The 21,908-nt window shown below is 41.0% G+C and overlaps 1 protein-coding gene across 7 annotated transcripts in view; it reads right to left on the bottom strand.

Moving 5' to 3' along the window:
- EYS (eyes shut homolog) overlaps positions 1 to 21,908 on the bottom strand; it is a 471,327-nt gene that overhangs the window by 256,490 nt on the left and 192,929 nt on the right. For all 7 annotated transcript variants that reach the window (XM_083495822.1, XM_083495824.1, XM_083495825.1 and 4 more), the window contains 2 exons: positions 20,770 to 20,894; positions 18,084 to 18,315 (listed from right to left, as the gene is read on the bottom strand). In XM_083495822.1, the coding sequence (XP_083351948.1) occupies positions 18,084 to 18,315; positions 20,770 to 20,894 (357 nt within the window). The remainder of the gene's footprint in view (positions 1 to 18,083; positions 18,316 to 20,769; positions 20,895 to 21,908) is intronic.

The raw sequence follows: 21,908 nt of genomic DNA on the forward strand, positions 1-21,908 counted from the left end.
ACTGAACTACAGCCCTTCCCTCACACACAATATATTTCATTTTCCTGCGTTTCTAAAGAGGAAAATGCAAAGACACTGGTACACTTTTCAGTACCTCCTCTTCAGATGGAACACTACATGAATAAAAAATATATGCATACATTAGGTATGAAGATTGCCATAGAAACCATTTCTATGAAGACAGGAAGAGAAAGCATGGGTGTTTTGTGGTGATAGCTGTATATCTAGAGGAAAACATTGGCCACCCTGATACTAAGTATATTTAATTGTTTCTAATGTCTTCATTCATAACCAAGAATGAGAGAATCAAATATGGACTATTATTATTTTCATTAAAAAATCCTCCCAAACATTAGAATCATATTTAATTCTACTTCACTTATGATTTATCTATAGTCAAGTGAAATTAATAGCAGTCTTTGTATACTACAAGAGAAAGAAGCTGTTTTGTGTTTAAGTTTTTGTGATTTCATGAAATATGATTTGATGTTGGTAAAACCAAAGAACCATTCCCTCTTCCATCATAATGTTTAGAAGTTATTGCAAACAGCACAAGAAGGGGACTTTCGGAACAATCAAACAGGATTGTAATTGCACACTCCAGTCCTGCACTTCAGTTCCATACATGAATTCATATAAAATGCACTAGCTTAATATGTTCCATTGTCTACTGTTGAGCTCCGAATTATTATTATTTAAACAATACAGTAAGCTATTGAATGGGCTACCCAAAAGCTAACCTTACCATTTAGGCCATAGTCCTAAACATAATTATTTGTTTTAAAAAAAGTTTAATTGAAATCAAGTTACTACTAAATAGATTGCAATACTCCTAGAAAAAGAAACATCATCTATATACCTATCTACACATTTATAAAAGCACAGCAACTTTCTACTATTGGCTAGTCAGCTTCTAAAATGTTAGTTTCCAAAGCTGGGCATTAATTAATTTAGAGATTATGAGGCAGGTAACCATTCACCATTGATCCTAAACACATTTTTCTAGTCAGACTGCAAAAGAAGTAAGGATATTATGGAAATAAGAATGTCACCGAAATATAACATTACTACTACTACTACTACTACAACAATATATTTTTTAAAAATGATCAGTGCTATACTATTTTTTATATATTTTAGTGCCAATGATCCCATCTGCACCATACTTTTTAAGCAGTATTATACCACTTTAAAGAGTCATAACCTCCACCCCCAAATCCTGGGACCTGTAGCTTGTTAAGAATTCTGAGGATGGTTAGGAGACCTCTGTCCCTCTCACAGAGCTGCAATTCCTAGAGTTCCCTGGGAAGAGGGATTGTTAATCCCTCCTTGAGCTTCCTAGCTACTTTCAGCACCCTTTTCTTTGGAGGAAGCCATGACTGTTCAAAATGGTATAGTACTACTTTAAATATGTAGGGCAAATGAGCCCAATGTTTTAGGAAAAAGACAGTTACCTCATGATGGAAGACTGGTTAAGAAATGCATAGCAAATCTTTAAAACTGTAAAGATCTCCCCTTCTATAATAATATGGGGTAGGTAATCCTTAATATTTGATAGGAAAGGGTTTTGTCAGAGCATCATAAACTTTTCATTGAAAGTATTTTTCTTTCTTACTTCCTCCCCTCACTCTTGGAAACTGTATATGAATATTTTCTCTTTTCCTTTGTACTTCAGTTTTAGAAGTTATGCAATTATATAATCAAAGATCATTATTTTTTTAAAAAAATAACATAATTGAGACTGCAAGAGGCAGTGCTTGGGAAAAGCTCATCAGCAGGGAAGCTTATTCTAACATGAATTTTCCACTGGTAGTGTTAATGAAAGCTGGTTCCACTGAAGCTGTGCAAATGTTGAATCATTAGTCCAAGAAGAAGAGAATGTCTAATAAATTTGCACCTTCCTGGGATAGGCAAACTAGTTCCTTCAGACCATTTACAGATAGTTAAAGGTGATATGTTGAAAGGGTTATGTATATATGTGTTGCTTCCTATGCAACAGGCAACCAATAAGGACCTCAAGGAAAACAAGCTATATAGCAATTAAAATGGAAGCCAGTCATGTCAAGCTAGCAAGACATGAACAATCATGGCCAGCACTGGCCAGATCCATCACATCTCTTTTATCATATAATGGATCCATAATAAGCGGTGTATTATTTTACACACACACAGTCTGCTCATATGGCATATCTATACAAAGAGTGATGTAGTTGCATGAGCACTGTAGCATCTGATGAGGAGGCAGACCAATAATTTAAACATCTTTTTTTAAAAAAAACCCAAAACTGGAATATGTTCTGATCATGGATCTACAACCTTCCCTGTATTCCACACAGGTCATATAGTGTTTAAGTGAGCAGCTCATTCAGGCTAATTGGCCTAACCCTCACCTCCCTCCTGTTTTTCCTTTGCAACCATTCCCCAACACGCTTTTCCTCCATTGTTGGATCAAACAGGACCTTGGCTAGAGGTAAGAGCAGAAGAAAGGTTAAGCATAATTCCTCCGCCTGCAGATTCTTCCCTGTGAATTACCCCCCAGACCAGTACAATTTCTGGTGTTCTAGATAGTATACAGAAAGTATAGAGCTGTCCTCAAAAGGAACGTGATCCAGACAATGAGTGTTCTCTTCTTCAAAACAAAACAAACAAGAGAGGGGAAATAATGAACACTGGCTTGACAGGCTAAAATGCCTTTCAGTGATGAAAATATTAGGTGTAGCCTGCAACTTAGTCTGCACATTATAACCCTTCTTTGATTGTTTCATTTCCACTACTATGACTCATAATAATAAGGGATTGACTTAAGAGTGTAAAAGGGCATGCAAAGGTCTAATTAGCATGCGTTCAATGGCCCATGCCCCATTTCTACACATATCTTTATTGCAAGGTGGAAAAATGAGAAGCTGGAAGTCAAATGGATGCAAGGGATCTATTTTAGTTATATAAGAGTCATTGAAAGGACTGAGAAATGAAATGGCGATGTAAGTAAGCCAAGGCACAGAGAAGCCTTAAACTAGAATGAAACGGCACAGTATTTAAAACTCCATAAATCTAAGAGATGTAGCAGCCATTAATGTTTTCTCTCTCCCCCTGCCCCATGCACGCACACATTAGACCACTGGACCTGCCCATATACAGCTGGACATTTTCATTCAGAAATGCACAGGGAAAACCTCTTGCCTACTCCTAACTCTTTGAATAGAAATGTGCCTTTCCAGACTCAAACTGCTGGAAAATCCAAAAGGATATTTTCTTGCACATCAGATCATGACTCAAACTGAAAAGAAAAGAAAAAGGTAAAAGGTAAAGGATCCCTGGATGGTTAAGTGTAGTCAAAGGTGACTATTGGGTGTAGCACTCAACTAGCTTTTCAGGCCAAGGGAACTGGTGTTTGTCCATAGACAGCTTTTCCGGGTCGTGTGGCCAGCATGACTAAACAGCTACTGGTGCAATGGAACACTGTGATGGAAGCCAGAGCGCACAGAAACACTATTTAACTTTCTGCCACAGAAGTACCTATTTATGTATTGTGCTAGTATGCTAGGTTGGCAGAAGCTGGGACAGAGCAATGGGAGCTCATGCCATCAAATGGATTCAAACTGCTCACCTTCCGATCAGCAAGCCCAAGAGGCTCAGTGGTTTAGACCACAGCGCCACCTGCGTCTCTGCACTCAAACTGTAACACCCTGTTCCTTAGGTTTCAGTTGGTAAGGTTTCAATTAATATAAAAGGAGACCTTGCTTACTACTTATCTGTACTGAGAACTGGATTGGGGCCAATGATTCTAACAGTAGACAGGCCATAGATCTTCCCAGTGGTGGCCTGGGAGCTCAGCTGGCCTGCATCTTAGGATGACCCATATCCCAGGCACGACTCTATTCAACATCATCCCCCTCTGACAGGTGGCTGATTCAGGATACATGCCCAATGCCTGAGCCAAAGCCTACCACCATCTATAATCAATAAAGTTGTGGCTATTTCCAATTCCAAAAGTTTGTTGTGTGAGTTATTCCCCCTGTCAGCACCCCTCCCCCACTTTCCTTGGGGCACCCTGCACATGGGCTCGCAATAGTCAGACCTTTGATCACAGATGTTGATCTGAGTTACCAATCATAAGATGATATGGTTCCCCTCTCCCCTCCCCAGACTGTAAAATCAATTTAGCATGACCTTGGTTTGGAACAGGAATCACTGGGGTCTTGCTTGCTTTGCCTGGCAATGTGAAAGTACACAGCAGAGCCATCCCTTAATAAGTTACACTTTTGTGTCTAACACATGTGATACCAAGTATATTTTCCTTCCTTCCTTCAAAGATACATTATTAAAAGAACATGAAATCAGGGAATCTAAAACCCAGAAGGATGAAGATGTACAGGGGAGAGAAAAGAACAACCTATAGCTAATCAGATCTAATCATTTGAAGTGTATTAAGTAATCAGCACAATTCTCATGAAAAAGGTCCCCTCTGACATTAGGGAAATATTATTTGTTACTAAAATCAGCATGTTTTCCTTTGAGCTGCATCAAGTGATATACAACATGTTGATACCTATGAATCACCAACGTTCTCATTTCAAACAATTTGGGTACATGCCTATTAATGTATAACTATAAACCAGCTTTCAGAATTTAGACAGGATTAGCTGATTGCATGTCATTAAAAGTGGGCTGAGGATCAACTAGCCCCACACCATGGTATCACATGCACACACATGCTGCCCCGCAAAACCATTACTCGGTAGTTAGATTGTATAGCTATTTCTCTTGGAAGCAGATAGGAGTGAGTGGAAACTAGTCTCCCTATGCAACATTGGCTTGAGATGACATGTAGAAGGTAGCCTCATTGAAGTCAATGGACTATTCTAGGTAAGTGTATATAGAATGGGACATTCTAGTTAAGTGTATATAGAATTGCATACTCAGAGATTCACCTATGCATCTGTGAATGGACTGATTGGGGCAGATCACCTTGTCGACTTCCTACTGAGTTTGTAAATTATTTCTACCAAGTGCTGAAAATAGTGTGCTGTAGAACCCTAAAGCTGCTGTTGTCTACAAGAAAAAATATTCCTACACCTGTAAAAAGTGAAAATTGGATTCTAACCATCCTGATTGTACACAGGCTTTACTACTTACTTTGCTTCTCATTTTTATAACAACTCCAGAAATAAATAAGTTACCAAAAATCTGGATTTTAAGAAAATTATCTTTGCTGAGTGTAATAAAATACCTTTTTAAAAAAGAAAATGTTACACTGAGTCAATACACCATTTTCTCCGTAACATGCAGTAAAAATAGCCAACCTATTGGAAAGGAATTATATGAATGTCCCTGTTGTCTATTTTTTTAACCAAAATAGTCCGTTTAATTAATTTGATTTCCCCCCCATGCTCTATGTAGGGTGGAAAAAAACTCCATTAGCTTTCATATACTGACGGGTTTGTATGTTTGTTTTGTTTTGCTGAAATTAGTATATAAAAAACAACTACTATTACTACCCTAGCAATCATTCCACATAATTTGGTCATACTCCAACCCTGCCTGCATTCATAGTTCTTTGAGCTGCATGCACGAGAAGGATAGTTAGTGCAATCTGTTTTTATTCCATGTATACACTTTAAAGGGAAGACTTGCATGAAAGTGTGTGTGTGTGTGTGTGTTCTCAATCCAAGGAGCGCCAAGGGGCTGTCAAAATCAGCCCACCAACCCTACCAGAATGGGTAAGATTTCCCAGCCTGTGAGCCACATTTGCTCCTGGCTAACCTTTCAGGGGCCACATTTGGGGCCAGAGGCAAACAAGGGCATGGTCAGAGGCAAAAGTGAGCAGAGCATCAAAGGGGCACTTTGCCATTACAAAGGAGCCTAGTTCTTCACACTCATGCTTTCCTCTCTATCCTCTAATCCCAAAGTGGGATTTGATATTCCACTTTATCACTACCCAAAGGAGTCTCAAAGCAGCTAACATTCTCCTTTCCCTTCCTCCCCCACAACAAACACTCTGTGAGGTGAGTGGGGCTGAGAGACTTCAGAGAAGTGTGACTGGCCCAAGGTCACCCAGCAGCTACATGTGGAGGAGCGGAGACACGAACCCGGTTTACCAGATTACGAGACTGCCGCTCTTAACCACTACACCACGCTGACTCTGGAAACATGTTGCTGTGGCAAAGAGCCAAAGGGAAATGCTGACCTTATATCCCTTCCCGGCTCTTGTCTCCAGGTGCTGTGAGTTACCAAGTGGCCTCACCTGTGTGACCGCTCTTTGCCCCTCCAGAACAAATGCAGGAAGGCCCCAGTCCTGCGAAGCCCTACTGGTCACAGGGCCTGGCTCCTGCACGCAATCCTGACACTCAGAAATGCCTTCAATGACTGGCAAAGGCTCTTTGGGTTCCAGGCAGGTCCCCCCCCCCAGAACCCAATGCCTGTTGCCCTCTTACGCTGTGCAGTTGGGTCCATGTTTCACCAAAGAGCTCAGGCACTGAAGCAGGCTGGATGGTGACTTAATAGTGCAGTGAATGGAAAGGCCTCTCCATATGTGGAAGCTCCATGCCAAGGAAGTGGGGTGAGGCCTTGGGCAGTGGGAGCTCCAGGAGTGGCACCCCCATCTCCTCCACCACTGGTGGCGAAGCAGTGTTGGCAGCAGCTTTTGGCAAGATGTCACTGAAATCTTGCACAGCACATGACATCTTGGCAGAACCCACTTTCGCCATTTTTGCTATGCAGGTGCTGCCACACAACCTAGGTAAGATTGGTTTCAGCAGCGGCACAACACATTACTATTTTGCCTCAGGCAGCAAAACGGGATGCACCACTCCAGGTTCCATGCACGCACCAGAAGCTCCTGAAAGATCCAGAGAGCTGCTAGATTGGGGCTTACGTACACGTACCATTAGGTGAAAACTTTGGTGGTCCAGCTGAAGCAATAAATATTTCAGGCCCTTTCCTGTACAGTAGTAATAATAAGCCACAGACTGCCTTCTGGTTCTGCATCACTTGGAGTATTCTATTTCAGACTTTCAAGCGAGATGGTAGATCATCATGCTGCTTTGTAGAAATTGGAATCCTAGTTTTGTATTAATGTTGACAGCATTCTCTAACCTACAATCTAGGTCAGATCTCAGCTGAAAATGGAGAGGAACAACACATTTGCTTTGAAGTCTGGTTGTTTGCTTGCTGCTGTATAAGTAATTATTAATATTAATGGTGTAAAGTTAAGCTCTCTTCATAAATTATTTACCCAAAGACTTTATTGTAAATGATCGTGTATCGCTGAAATATTAAAGTTTAGAAACGATCCTATGCTGCTTCTTGTTTTGACAATTTCCCTTATTACGGAGATAATATTCTAACTCAAGCACAAAAGGTTCACATTTGTTTCCACTTATTTACACATAATTGAAGTACTGTATTGTTAAGAGGGGGGAAATTCAAAGGAACTTATAAGACTAGCCTGAAAAATGCCTGTGGGACACTGGTAATATATTTTCACTTTATCTTATTATTTTCTGTCGAGATTGAAAGAAGCTTGAAGTCTGGAATAGAATTTTTGGAACATAATGCCTTAAAATACAATAGAAGGATAAATGAAATGTATCACCTAAACCCAGACCTGTGGGGGAGGCAGCTGGGTACACTTGCCCAGGCCTCAGAGCCCACTGCATCCCAGCTTTGAGTTTATAACTTTATTCTAAGAGTCCCTCCTCAGACTTCAGACTAGTACTGCATGGGTGTGCCTAAAACAATGTATTTTTACCCAGAAACAAGTGCCACTGATTTCAGTGGGACTTACTCCCAAGTAAGCGGCCACAGAATTACAACCACAGGAATATACCTCTCTCTTTATGTGTGTATGCACATATACATCCCTCTATGTGTATATGTATATGGGGAATAAGTTGAGTAGTTAATGTGCATAACAACCAACCATTGTGCACATTTACCAGGCCTCATGGAGAATGTGCACATCATGTTTCCATGAAGAGGGAATTGAGCACATTTTCTGGTCAATATCCTTAATCTCCAACAGACCTTGGGAAATGTGCATATATCAACTGAATTTTGTACAGTCTCTAGTAGTCATTTTGCATGATCCCCAGCAGGCCTAGACTACATTTTGTACACTCTCTCTTCTGCCTCCCCCCCCTCCAGAGTTGCTTACAAAGATCAGAAAAAGGACTAGACGTTCACAATGTGGGTTTCCCTTTGAGGAAGAAATCTAAAATAATGTAAATGCACATACTTTATTGGGGAAGTGGGAGAGGACAGTCAGCTCTGGCATTGTTTTGTTGGTTGGAAGAGAAGACGAAGTGTGTACACAGAGGGAAAGGATGGTGGTTGGAAAGAAGAGGGGAAAGTGAGAGGCAGAGGAGAAAGGTGGAAAGAGGGAAAATGGAGAGAGGGGGGGAGAGTAGTGAAAAGATAAAAAGGGTGAGATAAAGGGGAAAGGAGGAAGAAGGAGGTTAACGGAGCTAAGGAAAAGGGAAAGGCAAAGGAAGGCAACCAGAAGATGAATGAAAGAAAGGATAAAAGCCAAGGTGAAAGGCCTGCAGGATGCAGTGTCCTGGCAAATTTAGCACATGACCTATCCCTGCATGGGGACAATACTCCAAGATCAGAAAAGACTGATCATAGCATTCATAGGATTTGTATGTTCCTGTTTTTAGATGGTTTGTGCTCACAATTGTTTATAGACTTTATCATTCCTTGTAAAGTCTAAATTTCTCTCCCTTTATGCTAGAAAATGCCTCATTTGTCATTAGTAGCAATCCATTATCTTTCTTTTGGGGAAAACACATGCGCAAGCCTATCCATGAGTCACCATCCTCAAGAAAATTAATATAATAAATATTTCTACATTCACATGCTCTTGCTGGTGATGAACATTGTTGAATAACTCCCTTGTTAACCTTGAACAGAAGGAAATATTTAATGTAACTCCAGCACCAGAGAGGTGCAGAGAGAGAAACAATCCAAATAAGCACTTTAAATATTTGAACAGATACTAGAGATGTGGCGGATGGAATCTTTTCATGACTGTGTGCCATTTGGATGTGCTTTGCTCTTTGTTCTGTTCAATGAAATATATAAAAAAGAAGGATATTTTTCTGATGTGAAGGTAAAGTGACCTAATTTTACTGAAGAACATAGCATACTCTCACACAGGCTGATTAAAATAAAATAATAAAACCAAAGAGAATGTTATGGCATTCGGGTAGGGGGAAGTGAGATACATCATTTTATTTGTTGAGTTTTCTCTTCTTAGCTCTATAGGGCAGGAGTATGGAAGTGGATCCAGCCAGTATTTCCTGCACTCCCCACAGTCCATGTTTGACAAGCTGCATGCTTGACGATTACCTGGCACCACAAGCATTGCTGAGCAATCCAACAATCAGCTGATCATCAGAGCTTCCAAACAGGCATGCACTGTTCTTTGACATCCCATTGACCAGCTGATTGCCAGGGCTTCAAAGCACTACATATAGTTCTATGCCAGTCCTGAGCAAACCACTTTTTGGCTCAGCCACATATCTACTTGTCCCGCATCTGACATCAGGTGTTGGGCAGATGGGCATGACTTGGCCAGACAGCCTCAAAAGACTAATGGGGAGACCTGGTGTGCCTAATTAGGTTTTTGAGGTGGGTATCTGGAAAAGTGAAGGGATTGATAGATCAATCTAACTGTTGAGTTTACTTCTTGTAATGCTCTTGATGAACTCACTACTTATGTGCCGACGGTCACCTCCAGACTGGATTATTGTAACTCGCTCTACGTGGGGCTGCCCTTGAGACTGACCCAGAAACTCCAGCGGGTGCAGAATGCTGCAGCGAGACTCCTTACAAGGTCTTCGCTGCGAGATCACATTCACCCGGTGCTATACCAGCTGCACTGGCTCCCGGTGGAGTACAGGATCAGGTTTAAGGTGCTGGTTTTAACCTTTAAAGCCCTATACGGCCTAGGACCCTCGTACCTATGGGACTGCCTCTCCGGGTATGCCCCACAGAGAAACTTACGGTCTTCAAATAAAAACATCTTGAAGGTCCCAGGCCACAGAGAAGTTAGGCTGGCCTCAACTAGAGCCAGGGCTTTTTCGGCTGTGGCTTCGATCTGGTGGAACACTCTGTCACAAGAGACCAGGGCCCTGCGGGACTTGACATCTTTCCGCAGGACCTGCAAGATAGAGCTGTTCCACCAGGCCTTTGGCCAGGGCACAGCCTGACTCCCTCCCTCGGCAATCTTCGCGGAGCTCTGGCCCAATGGTTGCCAGTGGCTTGAATTAATTAATTTTATAATGAATGATTTTAGAGTGTTGTTTATGCTGTACTTTTGCACTGTTTTATTGTTGTTAGCCGCCCTGAGCCCGGCTTTGGCTGGGGAGGGCGGGATATAAATAAAATTTATTATTATCATTATTATTATTATTATTATTATTATTAGTCAGTCTATATTTTTTTTAAAATACTGGAACCAGTCCACAAAATTCATGCTTGTGCTTCTCACCTCAAATCTCAAAACCAGGAGCCAACATGACAACTGTGGAACTCATGCAAGAACAGATGACGCCACTTTTGTACATAGGGCCTTTGCAATATAGGTGGCAAAGTGTAATTAATTACAGAACTGTAACAGAATGACCCAAGATTTGCCACTAAATTCTGTTTGTGGTAGAACTCAGTAGCATCTCTAATCAAAGTTTCGGCTTTTAAAAAAATAAATAATAAATTATTAAAGATATTTGCGTTTTAAAGAAGCACATGCGTTGTCTCTTTTTCTGGTTGTGTTTTCTACAGATCAATTACATTTGTTGTGAGACAATATTTTGTATGCAGTATAGGCTTGTGGAAAAGTGGTGAGCTAGATTTCTATGCAGTTGGCTAGAGCACTGGTAATGAAAAATAGATTTCAAAAGAAAGAAAGAAGAACTCTGTATATTTCATGTTTTTTTCTAAAAAAAATATCTGTAAAAACAGAAGATTGATTTTGCAACGTGCTGAATGGTCTTTGAGCAATGATATGTTTTAGACATATAAATGACAGCAGTGGGAAAATCTGATCCATTTTGTATGTGAGGGGAGGATATCTATTTAACTACATACATATCTTCCAAGCACCACCAAATGTCAGTCCACATGCAACATGGAGAAACAGAATAATATAAGTTAATGAAATCAACCAAACAAGGTACTTGGGTGTGTAACAGTCATGTGAAACCTATATTCCATATAAAATTCACGCTCTTTAAAAATTGTGCACGTGTATATGACCTATGAAATATTCAAACACATTTGGCTAAGGAGAAGCTCAGCTACATTTCTTTTGTGGTTATAAAGCCTCTCTGATCTTGAATTCTGAATGTATCAAAGCCTGTTTGGCAGGAAGACACAGTTCAACTAAGGAGCCCTCTAAACATTGTTTTCATTGTACATTCATGATGTTTGTGCTCATGATAGTATTGGGACAGTTATATGCAGCCCCGCTTCCAATACTGTTTCCACCTGCAAATATTTCAGGGTGGACATACTGCTTCATTTCCAATCGATGCATGTCCTGTAACCGGTTGAAATCTTTTAAGCTTTGGTAATGCAAATGTTCTGGGTTTCTTTGTCCTACTTTTGTTGCACTATAGCACAAGAGTGCCCTTCCAGATTACAATAACATTGCAGTAATACTGGGAATGCACCTCAAACCGGCAAATAAAGCTGCAGGATGTGTGGAACGTCCAGTATATGGCCACCACTAATGCACTACTGTTATATCAATGCAATGCTACATAATACCGCCCCCCCCAAAAAAACCCACCAGCCTGGAGGGGCCCAAAACGGAAGAGTGTTTTCCCCCCATAAGTGAGGCCAGGCTGTATTCAAATTTGAAAACAGCAGAAGTGTGCTATTTTTAGTGTAATGGCCATAGTTAACAAAGGACATCAGATGGTTTTCCACACTTGCATCCTTTGTAAAACTGAGAGAGTCTAAGGATGAAGCAGTGGAAGTGTGATGTGGTGCTTCAAAGTCACAACCCATCAAAAAGCCTTTTGGGGCAGCGGTTCTTCCCTAAATCAAAGTAAAAGCATGCTAGGCTAGTGCTTTATTCTTTGCTGTGGCAGCTGTTCACTATATCATGGAGGAGGTTGGCTGCTCCAAGTGAGGTCTGTAAACCTACTACATTGAGGCCACGACCTAACTTACAAAGTTGAAATCCAGAAGCCCAAGCCAAGCTCAGAGAGACAGAGACAGGGGCGGGGGGGGGGGGGGGAGAGCGATCACTTGTGTAGGCAAACGCTGTCTGCTGATCCTGGCAATTAATGAATTTAAATGCCAGTGTAGCATAGGTAACACAAGGCTCGCTTTAAAATAAGCACCTGGCCATGGTTCCTGGAGACAAAATTAAATATGAGATGAATAATAATGACATACCTGGCAGCACTGATAAAGACAAGGCTTAAATGACTAACGAGTGTGATAGCAGCTGTAGTGAAAGAAGCTGACACCCACAAAGCATGCGATAAACCAGCATTAGAAGGCAAAGGTGTCACTGAAGCGAAAATATCCCTTATAAATCTCTGCCCAGAATATTTTACATACATTATTTGTACATGAAGAAATGAAAAGCTGAAACTGTATCCGCAGCTAGGAACAACAAAAGGAATGGGGGGGAGCAGTGACGTTTTCTGTTATTTATACGTTTGCAAAGTATCTACAATGCTTACATTCAAGAAATCACATATTTGCTTCAAAGCAGCCTTCCCCAAGCTGAGGTCCCCTTGTGTTGTTGGACCAAACCACCCATAATTCCTGCCCACTGACCATGCTGGGTGAAAATGATGGTAATTGAATGACATCTGGGGCCACAAGGATGCTGCAAATGTTTGATTTAGGTGAATGTTTTGGATTAGGTAAAATAGGTACTAACTTTACTCTGACACACACACACACACACACACACACACACACACACACAACATTCACACTGTGCTAGAAAAGATAAACACAAGCAAAGTGGCACATTGTCCTTTGAGAGGGTAAGATGAGACAGTTTAAATGGTACACTAACCAACCTCAAGGAGGTCCTGCACTAGGGGTTGACCTGTGGGGCACTGGCCAAGACCCACACTTGTGCTATTGGTCCACTGCCAAAGCCCTCTGGCCTTCCTCCTCTGCCTTCCTTTGCCATCCACTGGCCCTCTTGAAGCAACAGAGCCAGAAGGTGACAAGAGAGAGAGCAGGTAGAGGCCAAAGCCTTTCTCCTTTGCATTGCCATTACTGCACATTCACCTTTGCTCAGTGATAGCAGTGAGGATGTGGATAAGAAGTTGCTGCTCATTTATTTTGCCTGCTCCCTTTGGATGTTGTTGGTAGGGACTGAACTAAATCAGCAGCAGTGGTGGCGGTTACTCTTAAAATGCTTTGCTTTGGGGGCTGGGGAGCCCAAAAATCTGGAGTGGGCAATATCACCAAGAGTCAGTATTGCTATTTTTGCTAAAAACTGTTGCATGTAATATAGTGCCCAGCTCAGCTATTAGATGATGAACTAAGCAGGTTGCTTATTGCTCATTTCACCATCTGTGTAAACTTTGCAGCAAAATCTAAAGGTTCACACTTGGATCTACTGAAAATTAAATTGCAAATAAAATAAAAATAAAAATGCAAGTGCATGTGAAAATCTCCCATCTAAAAATGCAGACATAAAGAAATATTTCATTATTTATTTCACAAACTCATTTAATTTCTGACAACCATATCCACTTTCTGTGTAGAACCAGTGAAGCGGCCACCCAACTGAGTAATAAATTTACATGTAGTCTGAAACAAAGGGGTATTGTTTTCCATGGAAGCCACTGTTTTACCATATTGTTATTACTCTGACCGTTGCCTGGAAGATCCCACATATTTAGGGATAATGTACTGGATGGGATCCCCTTCATGGATCACTGCCTTGCTGTGGCGAAGGGGCTTGAATAACTCAGAGAAGCTATGAACTATGTTGAGCAGGGCACCCAAGATGAACAGGTCATAGTGGAGAGTTTTGACCAAACGTGATCCACCTGGAGGAGAAACCAGCAAGCCACTCCAGTATCCCTGCCAAGAAAACTCCATGGACAAAGACAACGAAGACAGAAGTACCTGGCTTGCTCTGGTCCATGGGGTCACGAAGAGTCGGACACGACTAAACGACTAAACAACAACACTGGATGGGATTGCATTAAAATGAGATTCAGCCAATCAGGAATGGACACATAATGAGCATTACAGACGGGAAGTGAAGTTGGTTTTGTTGGCATTTGGTAAATATATCACAGTGGTGCATAGAAAGAAAAAGTCTAGGAAGTCTGCTGGTTGGAAGAATAAAGAAAAATTAAAGTTTATCAGTTATGGCAAACCAAGCCATTCTGAGTACAGGCTTGCCCAATGGAGGCATTAGCACACACCAGCTCATATGTGGATTAACAAACTTGGAGAGGAAACAGGAGGAAATCCAAAACCCAAAAGAAAGTAATCTATTTTACAAACATGTATTTACTATAAGGTAGGAATCGCTGGGAGAAACCAGGTTGTCTTCCTATCCCCACAACGCGGCTGGTTCATATATAACTTATTGCAAGTGTTGTTGCTTTACATCGAAGAAGGTTAAGCAGTCAAGTGTATATATTTGCAAAACATACTCGAAAAAATATCACTGCAAAGGGAGCCATTTTCTAGCATTTTAAAAACTGTTTACAATAAGAGTAGTTTGTGCTCAACTCAGGTTAATCCACTCCCACTAGTAGTAAGCTACCAACCAGCTCTAGCATATTTTGCCACTGATTCATCAGTCTGAGGTATAGTTTTCTAATTATGTAGGAGCATATGAACACTCACCTGAAGTATAAATTGGTACAGTCCAAACACTGGTTTTCTACCTCATCTACTCCAAATGAGAATGAGGTTTAAATGACAGCTCTAAAATAACAACTGTTTGTGACATATAAAATACCCAATATTTTAAACATGACCGGATCTTTCAGGTCTGTATATGTTATGCACACTTTCATATGAAGCATCCTCTCAAAGAAATAGCCATAAACCTTCAGGCAACAATATATCTACCAAATAGAAGTTAAAAAAAGAAGAAGCAACAACTCACCAGACAATGTCAGCTGGTAAGGGGTAACAGTTGAAGCTACTACTGACATGCTGTGTGACTGTGATAAGGGGCTGTCTGAACTTGCCGTATGTTCTTCATCTGTACTATCAGTCCACTTCAAATACTGCTGTGAAGTACCATCTATTACAGTTAAAGCCTGATTTTCATCAGAAAATGAAAGGTACTGTGTTGCTGAGATTTTCGCAAAGTATGTTTGTGTAGGGAGTGGCTGGTCAGCTAGTACTGAAGAGGATGCCATATCAGAAAAGGCTGATAAATGCCCACGAAGAAAAGCAACAACTGAGCCTCTTTTTGAAGTGCCTGCATGCTCAAGGTGCAAATCAAAAATCCTCTCTGAACTTCTTGGTTCATGTGATGTGGACTTATTGGAACGAGATGCAACATGGGCGCCATTTTCTTCTTGAAGAGCATTGCTCAGATAAAATGCTAACAATGTATCCTGAGTCAATGACTGAGACATCTCCATAATTGGATCATGTGATGTGTATTCCAGCTGTTCCACGTCAGTTAATTTCCTACTCAAATACATGTTTGATATTTGAGAAGCTGAGATGGTCGGAAGCGATGGCTCTAGATGGATGGTTTGTAAAAGAACAGTTGCTACGCAGTCCAAATAAACACATGAGAATTCGGTGCTTGGTTCCTCCAAGGGCCTAGTTTGAAAAGACCCTTCTGTAGTGAATTTATATCTGCTTAGTTCAGTAGGATGCAAGGAAGATACTTCTGTGAAATTTGCCGATGATGCCGTTCCCCAAGCTGAAACAAATGAATGCCCAGAGGTACCGGCAGTAGATCTCATTAATGTGGAGCAGCTGGTTAATAACACCAAATTCATCCAGAACGCCTCATGAAGAAGAGGCTCTTTGCTATGCAGAACCTGATCTGAGAATTCATTGGAGAGTTTCATGTCAGCTGAAGAACCTGTTGCACATGTTTGGTTTAATTTGCTTAAAGAACCTGCAGTTTGCCAGTTGAGGTCAAAGGATGTTTGCCTTTTGGATTGCTGCATAACTGATGAGCTAAAGCCGCCTACCTTTTCTGAAATGGCTGCTTCAAGAGGGAAAACAGATATCACAGAGGGCTTCGGTAAAATCCAGTCTTTGCCTATCAATATTAGGGAAGCAGCCGATTGCTCTCTAGTATCCTCTTGAGGCAACATGGAGAGAACTGAAAATGCAATTGCCAGAGTGGCAGGCTGGAATCTGGAGGAGAGTAATGAGTGACTATTTAATTCAATCAAGGTCTCTGGTATGCTACTAATTACTGAATTCACGTCTGTAGCAGATAAAGCAAGAGCCTTATGGTTCCCTACTGACAAACTTTGCACAGAGGGAACTGGAACCGTCATTAAGGAGTCTGTGATAAATGAGGTTATATCATACTCATCTTGTGAGAGTGAGACTAGTGTTAAATCTCCTGAACTATCAATCATTGTCCATGGTTCAGTTGTTATGTCGGACGTTATTCTTGTTGCAAACAGACCTGAAAATCCCGACAACTGTGAGGTGGGAATGTCTGCTGAGGAAGTGAGCAAGAATGCTGCTGAAGACTCACTATTGGTGGTTAATGATCCTAGTCCCGTGCCTTCAAGTGGTATGCTGGACATTAATTTAGCCATGCTAGAGGTTGCAAGAATCCCATGGTTGAGAAAGTCTGTCTTTTGCAGACCTTTATAGGATAAAAAGTAAGGGGGGCAGTTAGAAGAAAATAAAAAATGAACAACTTTGGCCCTAGGCTGGATCGGCAGCAAATTGCATTGCTACCTGAAAACCATTAATTCTCACCCAGGCACCCCAGAGCAGACAAATACAACTCCGTAAATCATATTCTTAATAAAAGTGTAAGAAAAATTTTAGTGACCTCAAGAGCTGACTAAATGCAAAGCCTCACATTATTCACATGGTGAGGGCTGTAGCCAGAACAAATAGCATTGCTTGGAAGAGATGTATTAAATTTGCTAAATCAATTTTTTCCCTGAGAATCAATATAAAAAGGATAAATTACAGATCTGTACCATTGAGAACTTGAGGGGCTGCCACGATAAGCTGGAAAAGTTACAAAGATAATTATATTTACAAATTGGGTCACATTTAATTTGCTTATCTACATCAAGAAGAAATATTACTTAGATTTTTTTTTTAAAAAAGGAAAGAAAAACAGCAAAAAGATCAGGCCAAAAGAGGGAACGAAGCATGCATTTTGAAGTTCGCTATTGAATAGCACAGTGTTTAGAAGAGCTGTAGTTGAATGAATAGGCTCAGACACATGACACTCAAAATAGGCCACTGCATTTAAGATACTATTCCATTTTTAATGGTTTCCATGCTAGCGGATTCTTTTCCTTTCTGAATTTGAAGCACAAAGGAGTGAGAAGAAAAGTGGAAATGTGCAAAACCCGGAGGAGCTTGTTACAGGCATTCTTATGTATGAAAACATCAAGAGGTTGGGAAAAGATGCACACAAGAAAGATACGTGCCAGGGAAAGGAAAGGCGAGTTTCTCAAAGCGCCGTCATCTGCCTTCCAGTCTGAAGAGGATTGCACTAACAGAGTGGGCAGAGACATATTAGGGAGCATACAAAGTCACACATATTAGCCAAGCTCAAATGAAAAGCTAAACAAGTTATGGAAAAAATGCAATTCCCTATACAGTGTAGGCCAACAGCTGGAGTGGAGAGGGGGATATTGTCCCAGAGTGCTTTTGCACTCAGTCCACCAGGAGTTCTAATAAAGAATGGCATTCAAATTGACAGAGACAAGACAGGTGCTTAGTTAAAGAGAGCAGAATTCAGAGTTTGGGGAGGGGGACCTTGAAAGAATACAGACGAGAACACAGAATAGAGAAGACATTAATCCTTATAAAAATAATTTAAAACTGCACACACTGAAAGGGCAGGGTTTCATTTAGAACCTCTCAGTTTTTTATTCATAATACTTGTACTTTCTTACCTGTGGAAGTTTGAAAAATATAAAGGTCAGAAGGCGAGATGCTTGGATGGGCTGATGCGAGGCCTCTCTGTAATGGCTCACTAGGGGGCACTCCTTCCATTTTTATGATGGTTTGTCCCCTTTGGGGGACTGCAGGTAAACAGGTGATATTGTTTATTCCATCCACACAGAGAAACCCAGCAGGGCAGGTACGTATTAAGCAATCGTCGTAATTAAGCTCACAGCTTCGGCCCTAGAGGAGAAGTTTTTAAAAAGTCATTATGAAGGCCATTTCCATTTCCTTGTCACATTAAATGGTTCAAATTATTGCTTTCTTTTGATTCCGCCTCTCCCCCCCACCCACCCACCCAAAAAGAAAAGAAAGAGATACTGTCTTATTTCAGCTGGGCAGACTGCACTTCCCAAAATTAATTTAAGCCCACTGAGTTTTTTCCCTTTATTGATTTCATGACAGAGACCCAGGCTTTTCAATTGCAATTTAATTATGGCATTTTGACTTCCAATCAGTTCAAAGAGCAAACTACCGGTATTAAAATAAAGATTCCATCTCACAGTCCCTATCACATTCTATATCCTAAAACAGTTTTGTTCCCAAGTTGTCTGCCTTTTAAAGTTAACAATATGCTTCTCGGAGATTGAACCAAAGTGATATACAAGGGTGTAAACAAAAAATATGTTCTGATGCTATAATTACTTTATGTTGTACTGTCTGAAAAGTACACAGTTTATTCCACACTTTAACTTGATGTGTGCAGCATGAGGATGCCACAACCTTACAAAGCAGGTTGCAATACACTGAAATTGAATTAGCTCTTGGGGAATCAAGAAATGTGTTGCCTGTCTAAGGAGCCACAGGATGGCGTTTGCTATGGCACGCCAATCTTTTCTTTTTTCCACTGAGTATGCACTCTTTGCAAAGCCTGCCTACTAGTCACAGCACTAGTCACAGTTGCAAATACTATCATGGCTAGGGATGGAATTTTCTGAAAATCTCAATATCAACATTGTGCACACAGATTTTGTTGTTGCTGTTGTTGTTGTTGTTGTTGTCAATTCCTACCTTGCATCTTGGTCTTGACACACAGTTAGCACTAGGCCTGTTTGACCTTTTCTTCTCTCTGTGTTCAAGGTATGTGTGTTTGTGTGCTTATGCAAATAGAAAGACTCCTTCCATTTGTGGAAGAGTCTTGAACTAACAAAGGCGTCCAATAATGGAAGAGGAAGGGAGGGGATATTCAGATTTCTCCTTCTCCACTCAGGTTTGTGCTACCTTCCAGAGGGTTCCTCAACCATCCAGATCAGATTGTCTGGAAGGGGCAGAAAGGGAATGGATGGGGGAGCAGGAACAGATACGTATCTTTCCCCCTCCATCCACTAGTGGAGGGATTTGCTGGGTTAAAAGTCCTTCTACTCATGGAATGGAACAATTGGATTCCACCCACATAGCCCACGTCCGATGATATAGTGTTTGGTCCAGAAAACCTTGTGCCAACATGAATATCCTGCTCTGTAAAAGTTCCCCTTATCCTTGCTTATCTTCGCTCAAAAATATGTGGCTAATGTCCCCTGAAAGCCCCAGCCTGAAGCTTCAAATGAGAACTATCAGGCAAAATAATTCCAGCCAGCCCTTCCTTTTGTTTTTATTTATCCAAAGCATCTTTTTCTATTAAAAAAGTCCAAGTTGTGTGTTGACAGAGATGAAATAATGCAGTTGTTCAGCTCTTTGAGATTTCAAATTGATGTATTATATAATTAAACTATTGGGGAGTGATACTAAATAAACCACATACGTAAATCACTTTGATCTTAAGCATTTTTTTCTTCTTCAAACAGCAGTTTCTTCCCTATTCGTGTCTCTCCCCCCACACCCGCAACAGTAGGAAAAGAATGGGATTCATCTGAATAACTGCTTGCATATCTTGGGAGATTTATTGTAAAGCTGACAAATAAATAATGCACATCTACTGAACAGGAAATTTGTTGTGCATTATTAGCCAGAAATCCAAATTCAGGAAAAGCAATCTGCACAAGGTAACAGGATAAGATCTGGTGCGAGTAGAACAGGCAGGATAAAATCACTACGGCAAAGAAACAGGTTTGTATACATGGACACAATTCCTGGCTCAAGTGTAAAAAAGGTTAATGAAATGGGAAGGGTGGATTTAAACAGAGCACCCTTAGGAAACAGAATATTCTGCAACTTGATTGGATTATGGATGCAGGGTGCCTTTCCTTCTTCTACAGTTGCTTTTTTTTTTTAACAACACACCCATAGAGTTGTGGTGTCAGGGTGTGCGTGTGTCACAGCTCAAGAGTGACTCAGCAAACCTAAGCAGCACTAGACACTTGACTGGTGCTGTTACAGCCAGTTTATAGCACAAAGGTAATTTTCAATTGGGGATTATATAAGCCTAAAACTCCAAATTTAACTTTGACAAACTTCATGGAAGAATCCAGATATACCCCTGCCAGGGAAACATTCAGCATCTTCCCAGAAATAATAGATAAAGAGGTGGACACCTGTGTGACTGCACCACGTCAGACAACAGATGAGGACTCAAACAGAGCAGCACAAGAAGGAGAAGCAGGCAAAATCCCCCTTCCCTGATACTTAGTTTTCCATGCACAGAGAGGACTGTGGGTATGTGCAATCATAACACATCTAGCAAGATTTTCAATAGCATACCACAAATCCAGGTTTGCAGTAACAGGTGTAGCCAAAGCCTGGTTCATTCTGGATGCAAATTCCATGCATGCAGGGATTTGATGCACATTCATTGATATCCTCTTCACAACGGAAGCCTTCCCAGCCTGTTAGAATGAAAAAAGTGTATCTCATTGACCTTTGCTATTGTAAAAAACATGTTAAAAGTCTCTCTCTGTGTGTGTACACATCCAAATCTCTTGATATGTCTCCCCTGCTGCATTCAAACAAAATAGTAAAAAATAAAACACGGACCAAGTGTCCCTATTTTCCAGTTCCCTAGTGTGCATCACCATGCCTCCTTGGTCCTGTGCTGAGCAGGGAGAAGTGGAGAGAGTTTGTACCCACATTTGCCTTCTGCCCCATCTGATTAAGAACCCAAAGTTACAGGTATCCCTGGTCAACACAGAGGATTCTGCTGGTATTCAAGTGAATGTGAGCAAACAAAACAAAAACTTCAGACCTCTGCTCAACACAGGAAGGTCAAGGACTGGGGAGGCGGGACGGAGGGCAGGGAGGAAGATGGGGGGGGGGGGGCTAGGGCCGGCATGTGTAGCTTTATGCTGACTACATGTGGGGAGGTTTCCTGTTCATGCAGAACCTAAACAGCACCAGTAATGTCCTACAAAATCTCTTGTTTGCTGTATTTTTAGGACTGTATGCAGTCCTAAAAAAACAATTAAAAAATGCATGTTTCCCTAAGAACAGAAAGCCAAAATAGAAAAAAAAATACTATAGCATGCGTCTCAAATATATCATACATGCAATATGTGAGATATATTTATATAATACACATACACCCCCCATCTAACTGATTTCAATGGAAGAGTGTTAATCATATGTGTCTAAATCTCTCTCCTCTTAATCTTTCCAAGTGCTTAATGCTGGCTCAGTGGTGCCCATTAGGCATCTAGCAACAGGGAGGCAAACTATCAACCCTGTCATTTCTAAAGCAGCCACTGGAAGCTCCCATTTTGATCAGAGCAGTGACTCTGAGGAAACTGGATCCCCTCCCCTCAATGCTATATGTCCAATCTCAATCTCTAAAACTGCTACAACCCCCCAGTGCCTGCTTTAAGTTGAAAATGAAAATGTTGGCATATCTCAAAGGAGTCGACTCA

The sequence above is a fragment of the Podarcis liolepis genome (genome assembly GCF_965112155.1).
Source record: "Podarcis liolepis genome assembly, chromosome: 3".
NCBI classification, from domain to species: domain Eukaryota; kingdom Metazoa; phylum Chordata; class Lepidosauria; order Squamata; family Lacertidae; genus Podarcis; species Podarcis liolepis.